The sequence below is a fragment of the Schistocerca nitens genome, chromosome 4, assembly GCF_023898315.1.
Source record: "Schistocerca nitens isolate TAMUIC-IGC-003100 chromosome 4, iqSchNite1.1, whole genome shotgun sequence".
Lineage (NCBI taxonomy): Eukaryota > Metazoa > Arthropoda > Insecta > Orthoptera > Acrididae > Schistocerca > Schistocerca nitens.
In genome coordinates this window covers 142943395-142963201 of record NC_064617.1, presented here as the reverse complement: position 1 = coordinate 142963201, position 19807 = coordinate 142943395, and the positions used below count along the sequence as shown (strand labels likewise).

At 43.1% G+C, this 19807-nt stretch overlaps 1 protein-coding gene across 1 annotated transcript in view; it reads left to right on the top strand.

Annotated features, from left to right (window-relative positions):
* The window catches only part of LOC126252171 (uncharacterized), a 306249-nt gene that overhangs the window by 169015 nt on the left and 117427 nt on the right, over positions 1-19807 (top strand). The window contains exon 8 of the mRNA XM_049953039.1: positions 13822-13997. Coding sequence (XP_049808996.1) covers positions 13822-13997 — 176 coding nt within the window. The remainder of the gene's footprint in view (positions 1-13821; positions 13998-19807) is intronic.

Here is a 19807-nt window from a genome sequence, read left to right as displayed (position 1 = left end):
ACTACCGCAATGCCCAGTACTCAAGCAGTTCATACAACCATAAACACTCCATCCCAGCAGCAGTCACGGATATCATAAAACCTATTTACAGAGACATGGCAAATCCTGATTTACTGAAGAAATGTCTGCATGGTCAGACTCAAAATCCAAATGAGTCTTTCAATAATGTCATATGGACTCGCTTAGCAAAAAATGCTTTTGTTGGAATGAGGACACTAAAGTCGGGGTCAGTGATACTGTTATTGCTTTTCATGATGGCAACATTGGTAGGGTGAAAGCGCTACAGCAAATGGGACTTAATCCTGGAGCGAAATGCATCAGAGAACTTGAACAGATGGACAAGATTCGCATTGATAAAGCAGAGTATGCAGCACAGTTGGCCGCTAAGGAGTCTAGAAATAAGAAAAGAAGAAAAACCTCGGGAAAAGATCAAGAGGATGATATACAGTATGGCGCAGGGTTCTTCTAAGTGACTACAAATAAAAAATTAAGCATATATCGAGTTACACTCAGTTACAGTCTTTTGAAACTTTAGAAGCCGTTCCTGAAACTTTACATTTTCTGTTGCATTTTTCCCTAAATCTCAGGAATCACTTCGAGTAGAGTATTAAAATTTTCAGGGTGTAATAACATACATATCCTGAGTCTACTAAACTAAAAGAAGAACATAATGTTATGTATAATTAAAATTATTTAGGATAATGTACAGAAACTTTTAACAGTGTGATTAAAAAAATGTATTTCCGAAAGCAGTGGCTGAAGTGCAATTATTGTAGTTCATTAGACTCAAAACATACAGTTTAATTTCCTGTATAAGTTTCATGTCAATGGCTACAGTGGTTCCTGGAATAAACGAGAAATATGGTGACTTTTTTCTGGAAGAACTATTCGTTTACTTGGCGTCTATTGTCTTCTTCCAGAAAAAAATCATCGCATTTCTTGTGTTATCAATCGGATATAATTGCCAGAACACCAGAGCAATGTTGTACAGCGTATTGTACACGCCAAACAAATTCTGTAAAAACAAGTAAGTGCCAAACTTTCTCAAGTGAAGTGAAAATGCGCGTCTTAATCCGTGACTGCACCACCGTAAACTGAGAAGTCAGACAAAAAGAAACAAAAAATATAAAAGACTATTCCTCTAGTATTAAAGGCGAAACGCAGTTGAAAATGAAATATTAATATTGTACCAAAATAAGACACTACAAGAAAATATATTCTCCATGAATTCTATTGTCCACACCAAATATATTTTGTTAGTTAAAATGATAGCAATGCTTCTGAAGCGCAGTTTCCATGACGGGGAGGTGCGCCAACCGTGGAGTGAATCCGCCCGACGGATTAACGACGAGGTTCGGGATGGCGACCATCTTGGATGTGATTTTTAGAGGGTTTCCGTCATCTCACTAGGCGAAAACAACCTAGGTCGAAACAAGCAAGAGAGGTAACATTAAGAATGCAATGGGAATTCCACAGCGAAATGCAGAAGACAGAGCAGACATGTGGAAAGAGTACATTGAAGGCCCCTATTGGGGGGGGGGGGGGGGGGAAGGTTTGTCTGATGTAAAAGAAGAGAAAACAGGAGTCGACAGGCTACATATAGGGGATCCATTATTGGAATCAGAATTTAAAAGTGCTTTGGACGACTTAAGATCAAATAAGGCGGAAGGGATAGATAACATTCCATGAGAATTCCTAAAACCATTGGGGTTAGTGGCAATAAAACGACTATTCACGTTGGTATGTAGAATTTATGAGACCCATGATACACCATCAGACTTTCGGAAAAGCATCAGCCACACAATTCAGAAGATAGCAAGAGCCGATAAGTGCGGGAATTACTTTACAGTCAACTTAACAGGTCATGCATCAAAGCTGTGACAAGAATGCTATACCGAGGAATGAAAAAGAAAAGTGGATCAGTTATTTGACGATCAGTCTGGCTTTAGAAAAGGTAAAGGAGCCAGGGAAGCAATTCTGATGTTGCGGTTGATAATGGAAGCAATACTGAAAAAATGAAGACACGTTCATAGGATATATCGACCTCGAAAAAGCGTTCGACAAAGTAAAATGTTGCTGGATGTTCGACATTCTGAGAAAAATAGGAGTAACCCTTAGAGAAAGGCGGGTAATATACAATACGTACAAGAACAAAGAGAGAACAGTAGAACTGGAAGATCAAGAACGTAGCGCTTGGAATAAAAAGGGTGTAAGGCAGAAATGTAATCTTCCGCCAGCATTGCTCAATCTATACATCTGAGCAGCAATGAAGGAAATAAATGAAAGATTGAAGAGTGGGATTAAAATTCACAGTGAAAGAATATCAATGAGACCATTTGATAACGACATTACTATCTTGACGGAAAGTGAAGAAGAAATACGAGATCTTTTGAACGGAATGAACAGCTAAACGAGTACAGAATGTGGATTGAAAGTTTATTGAAGGAAGACGAAAGTCAATAGAAGTAGCATAAATAGGAACAATGAGAAATTAGATGAAATTAATAAATTCTGCTACCTAGGCAGCGAAATAACCCATGACAGACGGAGCAAGGAGGATATAATCAGCCGACTATCGTTGGCAAAAAAGGGATTAGTGGTTAAATATCAAATATAGACCTTACTTTGAGGGAGGAATTTCTGAGAATGTAGAATTGTGGGAAAACCGTAACAGAAGAGAATCGAAGCATTTGAGATGTGGTGCTACAGAAGAATGTGGGAAATTAGGTAGGGAATGGGGCGGTTCTGCGCAGAATTGGGGAGGAAAGAAATATGGCAAACCCATGCAAGAAGAAGAGATGGGGGCGATAGGACATGTGTTAAGATATTAGAGAATAACTTCCATGATATTTGAAGGAACTGCAAAGGGTAAAACCTGTAGGGGAAGACATCCATCAAATAACTTGGGGCGTAGCTTCAAACAGCAACTGTAAGACGAAAAGACTGGCACAGGGGTGTAATTCGTTGTGGGCGACATCAAACCAGGAATAAGATAGAGGACTCAAAAGAAGAGGGAGAAGAAGAATTCGCGCTTCAGTTCCACGATTTAGAAAACTTCCCTCACTTTCACATGACTAATATTAAACACAGGTAGTTGGCGGACACGTATTCCGTATTGGGGGGGGGGGGGGATGAAGGGTTGATGACGGGAGAACATCGGGCCACCTTTGAAAATTAACAATGACACATCCGTAAATAGCCATGCCGACCCTGCCCTGATGCTGGACAAAAGCACACGCAAAGGATGAAGTGAAAGCGATATCGCATAAACTGTCGTAAATATTTCATCGCCTTTAAAGCTGAGTTGCCTGTCAAATTCACCTGTAACCTCAATCTTCACAGCTATTTCTCTCTCTCTGATTTCACGCACTGTGTCGGCGCGAGTTTGAGCGTGTCTACATCAAAGCCTCTCCGCGCGTGACGTGCGCCTCTGGTGAAATCGCTGATGACGTGGGAGGTGAGGCTAGGCAATATTGGAACCGCAGCACTCGTGAAAATTGGGCACGTGGCTCTTTTGTCACACCCACGCGTTACACGTGTCGAATATTGAGGCAGCGCCCCAGCGCCCCACCGAGACCTGCCGGCGCTATAATGTCGCCCTGGTTCTGGCTCCGATGCGAGCCCTCTCAAAGGATGTGACGAATTGAAATAATATACGGCTGACTTATTCGCTTCTTTCACATCTCTTTTGAATTACATTGCAACCAATATGCTAGCTGGGTTTTTCCATATAGATGTAACCCTCTCCACAAATCTGTGACGCCTAAAATACGTTTCTGTATGTGCAGAGAGAGAGAACATTTTCTCGCAGTCACCGTGACAGACAGATTCTTAACATTTGAGACAGAATTATGGGCCGCTGCGCTGCGCTGTGAGATGTTCTTCATCTACTTGAACAGCTCTTGGGAGCTCTGTGCAGCATGGACGCGTCTATTTCAACCGTTGATAGTTGATATTACTGATCTTGAATAACGTAAGTTATCGAACTTATACAAATATTACGCGATGGGGGTAACTTCGATGTAAATCTCTCTAAAAGAAGGATTATGGTAGACGTTATCCTTAGAATTTGTGAGCTTATTTTTTACACGTTACAAATTTGTCATCTTAGACACTGTCAAGTAAACTGTTCTTTTTTAGCTAATGAATCCTGTGCAAAATTTTATGGAAAGAAGAAGAGCATTGTCGCTCGTGGGTCTGTGGAGAGAACGATGAGTGTTGCATATGTACCTCCTCCAGCGAAAACACTAAATTAGGTGAACCGATGGGCTAACAAGGCCAAGGAAAGGCTTGAGGTTGACTCTCCATTAATTATTCTTCTCTACAACAAGTTTATGGGAGGAGTGATTGTCTCTCGTTTACTACACTACTGGCCATTAAAATTGCTACACCACGAAGATGACGTGCTACACACGCGAAATTTAACCGACACGAAGAAGATGCTGTGATATGCAAATGATTCGCTTTTCAGAGCATTCACACAAGGCTGGCGCCGGTGGCGACACCTACAACGTTCTGACATGAGGAACGTTTCCAACCGATTTCTCATACACAAACAGAAGTTGACCGGCGTTGTCTGGTAAAACGTTGTTGTGATGCCCCGTGTAAGGAGGAGAAATGCGTACCATCACGTTTCCGACTTTGATAAAGGTCGGACTGTAGCCTATCGCGATTGTTGTTTATCGTATCGCGACATTGCTGCTCACGTTGGTCGAAATCCAATGACTGTTAGCAGAATATGGAATCGGTGGCTTCAGGAGGAATCCCAACGGCCTCGTATCACTAGCAGTCGAGATGACAGGCATCTTATCCGTACGGCTGTAACGGATCGTGCAGCCCGTCTCGATGCCTGAGTCAACATATGGGGACGTTTGCAAGACAACAACCATCTGCACGAACAGTTCGACGACGTTTCCAGCAGCACGGACTATCAGCTCGGAGACCATGCCTGCGGAGCCCGCATCTCGTGGTCGTGCGGTAGCGTTCTCGCTTCCCACGCCCGGGTTCCCGGGTTCGATTCCCGGCGGGGTCAGGGATTTTCTCTGCCTCGTGATGGCTGGGTGTTGTGTGCTGTCCTTAGGTTAGTTAGGTTTAAGTAGTTCTACGTTCTAGGGGACTTATGACCACAGCAGTTGAGTCCCATAGTGCTCAGAGCCATTTGAACCATTTGAACCATGCCTGCGGTTAACCTTGACGCCGTATCACAGACAGGAGCGCCTGCGATGGTGTACTCAACGACGAACCTGGATGCACAAATGGCAAAACGTAATTATTTCGGATGAATTTAGGTTCTGTTTACAGCATCATGATGGTCGCATCCGTGTTTGGCAACACCACGGTGAACGCACATTGGAAGCGTGTATTCGTCATCGCCATACTGGCGTATCACCCGACGTGATGGTATGGGGTGCCATCGGTTACACGTCTCCTTCACTTCTTGTTCGCATTGACGGCACTTTGAACAGTGAACGCTACATTTCAGATGTGTTACGACCCGTGGCTCTACCCTTCATTCGATCCCTGCGAAACATTACATTTCAGCAGGATAATGCCCGACCGCATGTTGCAGGCCCTGTACGGGCCTATCTGGATACAGAAAATGTTCTGCTGCTGCCCTGGCCAGCACATTCTCCAGATCTCTCACCAATTGAAAACGTCTGGTCAATGGTGGCCGAACAACTGGCTCGTCACAATACGCCAGTCACTACCCTTGATGAACTGTGGTATCGTGTTGAAGCCGCGTGGGCAGCTGTACCTGTACACGCCATCCAAGCTCTGTTTGACTCAATGCCCCGGCGTATCAAGGCCGTTATTACGGCCAGAGGTGATTGTTGTGGGTACTGATTTCTCAGGATCTATGCACTCAAATTGCGTGAAAATGTAATCACGTGTCCGTTCTAGTATAATATATCTGTACAATGAATACCCGTTTATCATCTGCATTTCTTCTTGGTGTAGCAGTTTTAACGGCCAGTAGTGTAAGTGCGTAGTACAGAGGCTGCATAACATCGAAGCAGTACTGCCATCGGCTATTTTCCCAATCCCTTGATATGATGGAAGTGAATCTATGGCTATTGCACAGGAGGGACTGTGACTCTCATGGTGTACCCACAAATAAGCACAGGCCACTTTGCCACTTGAAAGATGAAGTAGCTGCTGCCCTATGCAAAATGAAGAATAGGGAAAGGCCGTCTTAAAATGCAGATTCTGAATACGCAACGAAGTAGAAAATTGGTCTTGCATTAAAGCCAATTTCCCCAGAAGGTTGTTCTTTAGGACAACGTTGGACATTGATTGTCTCTGCGCAGAGAGATGTATACAAGATTCCAATCTGCAAAGGAAGTCCTGAATTTACTTGCCAGAAGAGTAATGTTAATTTGTGCACCGGCAAGAAAGGACGCTGTTTCCTGAACTTTCATAAAAAGTAAAAACTGTCAGGGCCAAAAGTTTCAAATGCTTCAAATGGCTATGAGCACTATGGGACTTAACCTCTGAGGTCATCAGTCCCCTAGAACTTAGAACTACTTAAACCTAACTAATCTAAGGACATCACACACATCCATGCTGAGGCAGGATTCAAACCTGCGACCGTAGCGGTCACGCGGTTCCAGAATGTAGCGCCTAGAACCGCTCGGCCACTCCGTCCAGCAAAAGTTTCAAATTGGTAAATAATTTCGTATGTCAAAGAAGTATATACGTGGTGGTCCACTTAAAAGTTTCAGCGGAAATATCTTTCTACATCTACATCTACATCTATACTCCGCGAGCCACCTTACGGTGTGTGGCGGAGGGTACTTATTGTACCACTATCTGATCCCCCCTTCCCTGTTCCATTCACGAATTGTGCGTGGGAAGAACGACTGCTTGTAAGTCTCCGTATTTGCTCTAATTTCTCGGATCTTTTCGTTGTGATCATTACGCGAGATATATGTGGGCGGTAGTAATATGTTGCCCATCTCTTCCCGGAATGTGCTCTCTCGTAATTTCGATAATAAACCTCTCCGTATTGCGTAACGCCTTTCTTGAAGTGTCCGCCACTGGAGCTTGTTCAGCATCTCCGTAACGCTCTCGCGCTGACTAAATGTCCCCATGACGAATCGCGCTGCTTTTCGCTGGATCATGTCTATCTCTTCTATTAATCCAACCTGGTAAGGGTCCCATACTGATGAGCAATACTCAAGAATCGGACGAACAAGCGTTTTGTAAGCTACTTCTTTCGTCGATGAGTCACATTTTCTTAGAATTCTTCCTATGAATCTCAACCTGGCGCCTGCTTTTCCCACTATTTGTTTTATGTGATCATTCCACTTCAGATCGCTCCGGATAGTAACTCCTAAGTATTTTACGGTCGTTACCGCTTCCAATGATTTACCACCTATGGCATAATCGTACTGGAATGGATTTCTGCCCCTATGTATGCGCATTATATTACATTTATCTACGTTTAGGGAAAGCTGCCAGCTGTCGCACCATTCATTAATCCTCTGCAGGTCTTCCTGGAGTACAATAACACATACAGAAAAACGACATTTACGGTTATGAATGTAAGGCACGAGCTCATAACAAGTAAATACCGTGAGACATTCTAAAACGTAAGTAACTGTTATTTTCAACACAAACTGACGTTTTCCTTTTTTTTAATCGACATCCCGTATTATTTCTTATGCAACCAATAACATGGAAAAAAATTGGTTGCATTGAAAAGTGAAACTGACGTTTGAAATATACGAAACGCCCCGCTGTTGCACATCATGAGATGCAAACGTGAACCACACGTTTCTCGTAATCGCTATGTGATTGACGTACTGCGATGCAATAAACACTGCGCTATGTGCTATTTACACTGCTATTAAGTGGACTGGAAACAATACAGGTGTCCAGTCTCGCAACTACGTACAACTAGCATTTACTTCTTTGTTAAATCACTGGTCAGCCATTAATTATGTTTACCACGGCCGATGATATTACTCTTTACGTTATCGGTATGTCCATCCTAGTTCTGTAGTGAAGGTCAATAAAACACTAATGAGCAGACCCTTTCCTTATTGTTCGTAGTGTGAAAGTCAGGTTTGAATATCTATAGTAACTCCAGTGATGTCTGCACTGAAATGTTTAAATGGGCCACCATGAATATCAGCAGCCGGCCGAAGTGGCCGTACGGTTAAAGGCGCTGCAGTCTGGAACCGCTAGACCGCTACGGTCGCAGGTTCGAATCCTGCCTCGGGCATGGATGTTTGTGATGTCCTTAGGTTAGTTAGGTTTAACTAGTTCTAAGTTCTAGGGGGCTAATGACCTCAGCAGTTGAGTCCCATAGTGCTCAGAGCCATTTGAACCATTTGAATATCAGCATTCAGAAGGCATAATTTTATTTATTTGTATCCTTAAATACCTAACACAACAAATATGTAACCGTACAAATTATGTAAACACGAATTAATGTACATTCATCAGTATATGTTAATTGTCACTCTTAAGTGTTATTGCTTAAAAATTTTGTCTGTTGAGGGTTAAGCAAATAACATTTGGGCAACGAGTTTCAAAAATTTTGGAGAAACATTCTTTCACACCAAACTGTGTTTATGAACAAGTTTTTTTTATTTATCTACTGTTTTATTCATACTTACTGTGTTAGGGTCCTCTGGTCTACTTTTACATCGGATCAACCAGGAACTAATCACAACCAAAAGTGTTACAACATATTGTTTAACATGGTTCTCAGGAATGCTCGTTGCTCCATCCAATAGTCTCTTCATAGACGGGAACTGGAGAACCAAACTTCGAGTCATATGGCGTGCGTTGCAAGAAACTGTTTTATGTAAACGAAGCAAAGCTACATCTGTCTCTCTACTTAGGTTCTCTGTATCGGTTTTATGTTTCCTGAAAACAAATTAAAAGACCACAGTTTTTAGGTTCGTATGCGTATGTTGTTTGCTATGCGGTATTCCTCACTCGATTCTAAGGAAACTATGCAGTAAAGAAGAAAGTTACACATCTTATGGCCTTATACCACAGCATGATAATGAAGTGTTTTTCTTTTCTATATTGCTTGTAGTTATTGTGGCACAGTAAAACACCGTGCGTATTTCGAAAAGTTTGCAGTTAAAAATGTAGTCAGTGGCCAGTTTACGTCTGCTGCATTCTATGCCAACATTGCCGTGTAAAAGGTGTTGCTAACATAGTTTTTAACGCTGTAAAGGTGCGTCATACCACTTCGCCGTCTTGACTACATTGGTGATGCACTGCATTTATTGGACGTAGTCCATGATGAGGTCAGCAACTACACGCTACACAGAAGGCTATTTCCATCTACTGTACTATGTCTTGTTACTTGTTGTATTACTCCGGTGGCAATGTTAGTGTTAACACACTTTTATTTTATTTTATATAATTGTCTTTTGGTTCTTGCCGATTCAGAAACCTCAGTCGTGGAAAGACCATACGATAGCGTATTGGAGACGAGTCTTGACAGTTATGATTTGACCGTAAAGACAACAGAATATCCAGTCCCCGAGCGGATAAAACCTCCGACCTGTCTAGGAGTCGAACGTGGGCCCCTTCAGTTAACGATTGGCCACCCCAGTCGCGCAGATACTGAGGCAGACCGGGAGCTGTGTTTTCTGTATCACACATAGTATCCCCTCTGGGGGAACCGCGCCTACGAGGATCGAGGTGTGAGGCAGTGTAGGTTTAAAAAAGAAAAATCGTTCGTCGTACTGTTGAAAATAAACGACCACATACCTCAGTACGGCTTCTGGTAGAAGTCCCTTGCCCCTGCAAGCGTAGATACTTCCTAGACGGCGAAATAGCAGCGCTGGAAGAAACGCCGCCTAATGCCTGTCCTGTAAAGTCGGCGTCAACTCTAGTAGTATTTCAGTTCCTGCAATCTCACATACATAAAGATTTTGGGTAGTGATGTGGTGCATTTTTTTTTCTCACAGCAAATGTTCAAAACATTTGTAGATAAGCTTTCTTATTGATTCTAGCACACATGCAAAAGGGCTATGAAGTCCGCACTTACCTAACTAAGGTATCTGAAGTGTTGGCAGAAGAGCCAACACCGTGTTGCTAGAGTAGGCCGAAATGCACGCGTTTAATTACACGCAGACTGGCGTGAGGTATTGCTCTTGACCGTACATGCTTCAATATAACTATCAATTGAATACGGCGCCTTGCTAGGTCGTAGCAAATGACGTAGCTGAAGGCTATGCTAACTATCGTCTCGGCAAATGAGAGCGTGATTGTCACTGAACCATTCCTATGAACGTCGGCTGTACAACTGGGGCGAGTGCTAGTAAGTCTCTCTAGACCTGCCGTGTGGCGGCGCTCGGTCTGCAATCACTGACAGTGGCGACACGCGGGTCCGACGTATACTAACGGACCGCGGCCGATTTAAATGCTACCACCTGGCAAGTGTGGTGTCTGGCGGTGACACCACAGTATCTATAGTTCACAGTTCATAAAACCAATTTCACACGCAAAGCAGACAGAAATTTACACTAGTCCGATCCGATTGATGACGCGACCTCACAGTCACACATCCGTTACTATAAATGAGTTTCACATTCGGTCCTTTTCAGTGTTTTTTTTTAAAAGAAAGTGCTCGCCAAATACACCATAAATGATACGCCACGTGGATTGTTCACAAAGGCCGAAAGTTCACACGCTCGTAACTTTCCAACAAACCGATCCAAAAACTCCAAAATTTCGTCAGACTGTTCGTAGCTACATCAGCGTTAGTCACGATACGTATTAAACGCGAGGAACTCAATATTCCTTCATAATGAGAATCATCGCATTTGGCATGTCCTTCCGCGTCTGAAGCTGGCGAGCAACTCTCCCGGTACTGCCTCACTCACAGCATATCTAACTAGCTGTGAGCAGGAACTGCTTAATTCTCATTGACTGAGCAGTCTGACGGACCAATCAGAATGATCCTTCGTGATCATTCTTCCGCCAAAACTCGCCTAAGCCAATCACTGTTCAGAAAGTAATTTATGTCATCCCAAAATGCAAATACTAACGCAATGTTTAATAAAACAAAAAGAAATAAATTTAATCTTGAAAGTAATTTAGAAAACGATGGCACTTTAAACTGATATTCTGGCTGCCTTCTTACAAAAGCAATCACCCCTCGACATACATCATCTGCAATGTGAGTCAATTATATCTCTCCCATGTTCCAATTGTGTAATGTTGTACATAATATAATACTGAATTTTTTCGTGTGTCCCACATACACCCTCTTACTCATTCTCATTTATTCATACAACAACATAATAAACAGATACTAATTTTTTCAGAATTTTTATACTACGAAATGAAGAATAATTAAAGTTTAGAAAATAAAAATACAAACTAATTGATTTGATATATTGAGAACTCTGTGAATGATTTCAAATGGTAACAAAAGACAAATTGTAATCGTTCCTAACTGAACTTTTCAACCTAAGTGTCGGTTTGGTGGGTTTTAGGTAATTTTCTGAATTTGGAGGAGATCTTCTGAATAGCAAAAAATAGTATACCAAATTTGAAAGTAATCGGTTAATATTTAATATGTTTAATTTAGATTCGTAGGAAGTATGAATATAGGGTCATTCTAAGTGACACAGTAGCCCATTCCCACGCTGGCTAGTAGCGACATATGTGCTATGAGTCATAACTAAGACACATGTTTGCAGCCTCCTGTACGTTCACCGGGCTCCTTGTCTTTGTATCTTACTACCATATATGTTATCCCGTAAGAACTTGCAATGTCACAGATGTATCACAGTAATTTGACTCTTGCATTAGGTTCTCTGGAAAGCCAATACTTACGAGTATTTTCTAAGTTAATTGCCCAGAAAAAAGAGGAAATAATGTGACAACAGTATGAAAAGGATGGGTGCTATTCGGCAGCTAGCGAAGATGCTGAGTCGCAGATATACACAAGAAAAAGACTGTCAGACAAAGCTTCGGGCCAAACAAGCCTGTATCACAATAGACAACATACACAGGAACACTAAGGCAAACGCGAATCACACACATACATGACCACAGTCTCTGGTCGCCTAGGCCATACTCACAAGGGGACCCTCCATACTCTAAATCACGAATTTTGATGCGCTTCAAATATGTTGTAGAGGCACCTACCCTGAGTACTTGGCTATCTGGTTTTTGAGCGACGGGCCGTGGTTTTTGAGAAAATCGATTTTGAAGTTCATTGCTCACTTTTTATACCCGTAACAATGCACATATTCCGAGAAAGCGCTACCACGCTAACGGTACCGTGTTCGAATCCTACTCCTGTACTTTTCTTTTTTTTTTTTTTAAATCAACCGAATTTTCAATTTTATTTCAAAGAATATCAACAAACAGTGTAAGGTATCTATATATCAGTTATTAGTTTTTTCAAATATTCGTTCCGTTTGTGGTTCGCAGTTGGAGTTCCAAATGTTCGTACAACGGTCGCTTCTTACATTACCTGAAATAGATCTCCGCCCATTACCGTCCCCTCTCCCGTGAATACCGTTAGCCGTAACGGGAACCCCAGCCCCTAGTTGCGGCAAATGACGATGCGAGCTGCATTCCTTTAGGTTCGCATCTAACTAGAGCGTCAATTGCTCACAAAGCGTCTCTAGTGCTGCGTGTTAGAAAAATTATATGGAATGGAAAAAGCAAGTGTTTCTGCAGTAGTGCAGCCAGAAGAAGATCCACAGGTAGAGGAGTTGAAGGAAGAATCATAAGGCGAAATCACAAATGCCATTAAATACGCCGAAAATCTACTCCGCGATTTGAATGTCGTAACGAATACATCCGCCAGCGTGATCTCTGCCAATTCCGTTGCAATTGGCGATGAGGTATATATCGCAATACAGGGTCTCTTGGCCGAAAGACAGATCATTATTGATGATGAATTGATAGGTTTCGACGAAGAAGATGAATTGGGAGAATATGATGGGAACCACAAACGGAATGAATATTTAAAAAAAAATAACTGAATATATCTTTATAATTTCGCACACCTTACACTGTTTGTTGATATCCCTTGAAATAAAATTGAAAAATTCCGTCGATTTTGAAAAAAAAGTACACGAGCAGTATTCGAACACGGTACCTCCAGCGCATTAGCTGTGGTCCTTTACCGCTTCGCTACGCTGACTTACTCGGATTATATGTATTGTTACGGGTATAAGAAGCGCGCAATGAACTTCAAAATCGATTTTCACAAAAACAAAGGCCCGTCGCTAAAAAACCAGATAGACTCGTACTCAGTGAAGGTGCCTCTACAACATATTTGAAGCGCATCAAAGTCAATGATTTACAGTTGAGGGTTCCCTTGTCAGTCTATTTGCGTTTGCATGAGTGTGTCTGTGTATGTTGTCTAATCTGATGAAGGCCTGTTTGGATGGCTCAAATGGCTCTGAGCACTATGGGACTTAATATCTGGGGTCATCAGTCCCGTATACTTAGAACTACTTAAACCTAACTAACCTAAGGACATCACACACTTCCATGCCCGAGGCAGCATTCGAACCTCTGACCGTAGCGGTCGCGCGGTTCCAGACTGTAGAGCCTAGAAGCGCTCGGCCATTCCGGCCGGCAAGGCCTGTTTGGCCCAAAGCTTTGTCAGGCAGTCTTTTTGTAGTGTAGATCTGCGACTCAGCATCCCCGCTATATGGTGAGTAGTAACTACCCTTTTCGTAACATTGTTATTATTCTATCCCGGATTTTCCCTTGTTCGAGGAGATAATGTAAACTGTTTACCGAGTGGAGACGTACATGTTCTGGTATGTACTCGATGACGGTGTGAGTAGACGGTGTGTAACGGCCGCCGTGTCGCAGCTGGTGCTGGTGGTGGTGCTGCCCACGGTGTCGTTCGTGGTGGCGGCGGCGCTGGCGGCGGCCATGATGTACCAGCGCTGCGGCTGCGCGGGCTGGCTGCGCCGCAAGCTTGGCGAGGGCCGGCTGCGGCCCGTATACAGCTGCCGCGGCGTCTACAAGGCCGTCAGCATCGACAGGTAGGACAGCGCTGACCAGCTACTACACATAATGCAATGGTCAGGTCTGGTGGTACTGGTAATACTGCGTTGCTAGCTTGAATGAGACGCTTACTTCTAGAGCCATCACTTCCTCTAACGTGATCAGATGCCATCCCTGAAATACGATTTTGGCAGGTATCTAAAACACCTGCTGTGCACTTGATAATCTCTTCAGTAGACTCAGGTTTCAAATCGCACATTTCTTTACTCGATTCTGGTACCCAAATTTCAGTGTTATGTGACGAATCTGGGACACTCTAACAAGAAAAGGAAACGACGCACCACGAAGGAAATACAGGATGATTCAAAAAGAATACCACAACTTTAAAAATGTGTATTTAATGAAAGAAACGTAATATAACCTTCTGTTATACATCATTACAAAGAGTATTTAAAAAGGTTTTTTTTTACTCAAAAACAAGTTCAGAGATGTTCAATATGGCCCCCTCCAGACACTCGAGCAATATCAACCCGATACTCCAACTCGTTCCACACTCTCTGTAGCATATCAGGCGTAACAGTTTGGATAGCTGCTGTTATTTCTCGTTTCAGATCATCAATGGTGGCTGGGAGAGGTGGCTGAAACACCATATCCTTAACATACCCCCATAAGAAAAAGTCGCAAGGGGTAAGATCAGGGCTTCTTGGAGGCCAGTGATGAAGTGCTCTGTCACGGGCTGCCTGGCGGCCGATCCATCAGCTGCAGACAGTGCTTGAACCAATTTCAGACGATAAGGTTTCATAACTAACCTTTTTCGTAGGACTCTCCATACAGTTGATTGTGGAATTTTCAGCTTTCTGCTAGCTCTGCGAGTCGATTTTCCTGGGCTGCGAACAAATGCTTGCTGGATGCGTGCTACATTTTCATCACTCGTTCTCGGCCGTCCAGAACTTTTCCCTTTGCACAAACACCCATTCTCGGTAAACTGTTTGTACCAACGTTTAATACACCACCTATCAGGAGGTTTAACAATATAACTTCGTTCGAAATGCACGCTGAACAACTGTCGTCGATTCACTTCTGCCGTACTCAATAACACAAAAAGCTTTCTGTTGAGCGGTCGCCATCTTAGCATCGACTGACACCTAGTCAACAGCGCCTCAAGCGAACAAATGTACAACTAAATGAAACTTTATAGCTCCCTTAATTCGCCGACAGGTAGTGCTTAGCTCTGCCTTTTGTCGTTGCAGAGTTTTAAATTCCTAAAGTTGTGGTATTCTTTTTGAATCACCCTGTATTTGAATGATGTGGAAATCGGTAGAAATGATGTACTTATACAGACTGCCAAATGATTACAATTTCAGAAGAAATGAATGAGTTATTCAAGAGAAAGAGCTTCAGAAATTGAGCAAGTTAATATCGTGTTGGCGGCCGCTGTGGCCCAGCGGTTCTAGGCGCTTCAGTCCGGAGCTGCACTGCTGCTACGGTCGCAGGTTCGAATCCTCCCTCGGGCATGGATGTGTGTGATGTCCTTAGGTTAGTTTAAGTAGTTCTAAGTCTAGAAGACTGATGACCTCAGATGTTAAGTCCCATAGTGCTTAGAGCTATTTGAACCAATTGAATATCGTGTTGGTCTACCTCTGGCCATCATGCAAGCAGTTATTCGGCTTGGTATTGACTGATGGAGTTACCGGATGTCCTCCCGAGGGATATCGTGCCGATTTCTGTCCAATTTGTGCGTTAGATCGTCCGAATCCAGATTTGGTTGGAGGGCCCAGCCCATAATACACCAAACATTGTCATATTGGGGAGATCCGGCGACCTAGCTGGTCATTGAGGCTCAGTTTGAAAGCGGAGCTCGTGACTCAAGATAACTGTACTGCAGGCCGACGACATGTCTGGAGATGCATCACGCAGTCGTGTGATACTGACGTGACTGTCACCCACTGTACAGTCCGACAGTCTAGAATCATGGTCTGTAGTGACATTCACTTTCATAGCAAGGCCCCTTTGGTTGTCAGCACAGGGGCACGTCGGCGATATTCTACGTCCTATTTTGTTGCCCTTTACAGTAAACCATTCTGGGCTTACACTTTATCAAAATAATTCCCCCCCCCCCTCCCACACACACACACACACACACACACACGGAGAGAGTTTCTACTACTCTTGGTACATGCTGAAGCCTAACCCTTTGCCAGGAAAGTGGCATGATCGCTGTGCAATTGAGGACCTTTGGAGCATTGTTGGCCTGGCTCTCCAACCAGCTCTGAATTGTGATGACCTGACGCGCCAATTGGACAGAATCTGGCAGTGCATTAGGAGGACATCCAACGAATCTGTCAGGCAATTCCAAGCCGAATAACTGCTTGCATAAGGGCCAGAGGTGGAACAACGCACTACTGACTTCCTCAACATGCGAAGCTCTTTCTCTTGAATATACAATCCCAGTTCTCTGATATTGCGATCCTTTGTTTGTCTTTGAATGTACTTCATATTTACCGATTTCCATTCCATTTGGATAACTCCTTCTTCGAGCTTGTTTTTTTTTTTTATTGTTAATATTAACATGTACGAGGGCAGTTCAATAAGTAATGCAACACATTTTTTTTCTGAAACAGGGGTTGTTTTATTCAGCATTGAAATACACCAGGTTATTCCCCAATCTTTTAGCTACACAACACTATTTTTCAACGTAATCTCCATTCAGTGCTACGGCCTTACGCCACCTTGAAATGAGGGCCTGTATGCCTGCACGGTACCATTCCACTGGTAGATGTTGGAGCCAACGTCGTACTGCATCAATAACTTCTTCATCATCCGCGTAGTGCCTCCCACGGATTGCGTCCTTCATTGGGCCAAACATATGGAAATCCGACGGTGCGAGTTCGGGGCTGTAGGGTGCATGAGGAAGAACAGTCCACTGAAGTTTTGTGAGCTCCTCTCGGGTGCGAAGACTTGTGTGAGGTCTTGCGTTGTCATGAAGAAGGAGAAGTTCGTTCAGATTTTTGTGCCTACGAACACGCTGAAGTCGTTTCTTCAATTTCTGAAGAGTAGCACAATACACTTCAGAGTTGATCGTTTGACCATGGGGAAGGACATCAAACAGAATAACCCCTTCAGCGTCCCAGAAGACTGTAACCATGACTTTACCGGCTGAGGGTATGGCTTTAAACTTTTTCTTGGTAGGGGAGTGGGTGTGGCGCCACTCCATTGATTACCGTTTTGTTTCAGGTTCGAAGTGATGAACCCATGTTTCATCGCCTGTAACAATCTTTGACAAGAAATTGTCACCCTCAGCCACATGACGAGCAAGCAATTCCGCACAGATGGTTCTCCTTTGCTCTTTATGGTGTTCGGTTAGACAACGAGGGACCCAGCGGGAACAAACCTTTGAATATCCCAACTGGTGAACAATTGTGACAGCACTACCAACAGAGATGTCAAGTTGAGCACTGAGTTGTTTGATGGTGATCCGTCGATCATCTCGAACGAGTGTGTTCGCACGCTCCGCCATTGCAGGAGTCACAGCTGTGCACGGCCGGCCCGCACGCGGGAGATCACAGTCTTGCTTGACCTTGCGGCGATGGTGACACACGCTTTGCCCAACGACTCACCGTGCTTTTGTCCACTGCCAGATCACCGTAGACATTCTGCAAGCGCCTATGAATATCTGAGATGCCCTGGTTTTCCGCCAAAAGAAACTCGATCACTGCCCATTGTTTGCAACGAACATCCGTTACAGACGCCATTTTAACAGCTCCGTACAGCGCTGCCACCTGTCTGAAGTCAATGAAACTATACGAGACGAAGCGGGAATGTTTGAAAATATTCCACAAGAAATTTCCGGTTTTTTCAACCAAAATTGGCCGAGAAAAAAAATGTGTTGCACTACTTATTGAACTGCCCTCGTAATTTACATACTGACGCTTCGTTAGGCACTAGTCCAGCAAGTGATGATTTTTATGTTGTCCAGATTGAGAAACTTATCAGATGTGAAGGTAGAGGTAAAGGACGTGGTGAAAGCCTCTGACAGTGCGACTGCACTAATTGAATGTAGTGCAGCCGTTTCCACCGCAGCACCATGAGCGGAGGGGGGCGGGGGTGGTGGCGAGCCCATTGCCCTGGCTGTGTTTCGTCCACGGGAAAGAAAGCTGGTACTCATGTGATAACAGGATGAGTGGACTTGCGGCCGTCCCGGAGGGATTCCTCGCTGAAATTGAATCTGGGACTTCCAGGGCTGGAGTCCAATGCTCTACCCACTGAACCACCGTGGCCACATAAATTATACTTATTCACTGTGCGCTTAGCACTTGAATGCAGCATATAGACCAAGTATTAGATATGTCAGCTGTAGGAACGTAATTAGAGTACAGCTCAGTCTTATTTGTTTTCACATATGTTATTTTATACTGAACCACAGTTACACTAATGGCAATTACGCTTTTAAAAAACTTGTTCTGAAACTGTAATCGTATTTCCATTACATGGCAATAATGTGACTATCGCATTAATAGTTATTTCAGGACCACTTACTTTGTTGTTAGTTATCGCTCTGAGAGAAACAGAATATTGTCATTTTGACTGTTACTGGAGCACTTTAGTGCCTGTCATCACGAGGTACTTGGTCGTGAACTGACATCAAAGTGACAACTGGTTGAATTGCCGTTTCTTTACTGGCTACGACTATCCCCGGCAATCAGTTCTTAATGCCCCGAAACTGTCTTGAATGACTTTATATCTTACATCAAGACGTCTTACATGAGGTCTAACAGCAAAATATCTCCTACTAGTGCATGATTCTCTCCTAGAACTGAGTCGTTTTCTCTCTCTCTCTCTCTCTCTCTCTCACACACACACACACGCACGCACTCACGCACGTACCCACGCACGCTCGCTCGCTCCAAGAATGTTCCATTATAAAAGCATTCCATCGTTTGCTAAAGTTTTCTTTGGCAATATCTGCAGAATTTATTGTCCTGTTCGATGATTGGGTAATAAACTGCCATCTGCCCTAGACTGACGCCTCCGTTGTACTATTTTCGCCAATCATAAAGACCAATAAAACACTGGGTGCTTGTCTCATATATCAGAACAAGCGATAGCGCTTGAAAGCTCTACTGTAACTTTTTATGTCACCTTGACATTTGGGGTTCCCTTCTACAGAAATATTACAAGTGCGTATTCCAGTGATTCATACTTCTAAATCCATAGTTCTCCATTTGCCAAATCATATTAACGGAAAAAATGCTGAACTGTGGACTGTACCATTTGAACAAAAGATTATTCTGATCGTTAAAACAAATGTACTTACAGGGCTATATGACAGCTATAGGTGAATGCTAATGTTTGTTCGTTCGAAGACGCCTTTATGCTACAGAAGTAATTATGAAGACACAAATGTAACCTACATTTTAAAATACTTCATTCGTCTATCAAACGTTTTATTTCCATTAGTGGACTGTCAAAGAGTTTTACAGACGGGTATTTCTCTCATTTGAGTTCCGAATTTAGATTCAGCAAAGGCAAGTGGAGATCAAATCTCCTTCTAGTATTTTGTATGTGAATTCTACTACCACATTAAAATTACTGTACGTAGTTAATACCATATTTCATGAGAAAGTAAGTATGCACAAAGGCTATAGAAATAATATTTCACATCTTTTAAACAGATGCTTTTAGGACGAAATTATGTGGAGGTCACTCATAATACTAATTATTTTGTTTTGTGCAATGGGTACGTTACGTGCTACGGCTTACCCGTAATTCTGTCCTATAGGGCACTAGTAAATGAAACATGTTAAATATCTTTCGTTACTAATTTATTTGTGCTCATGGACAGCGAATA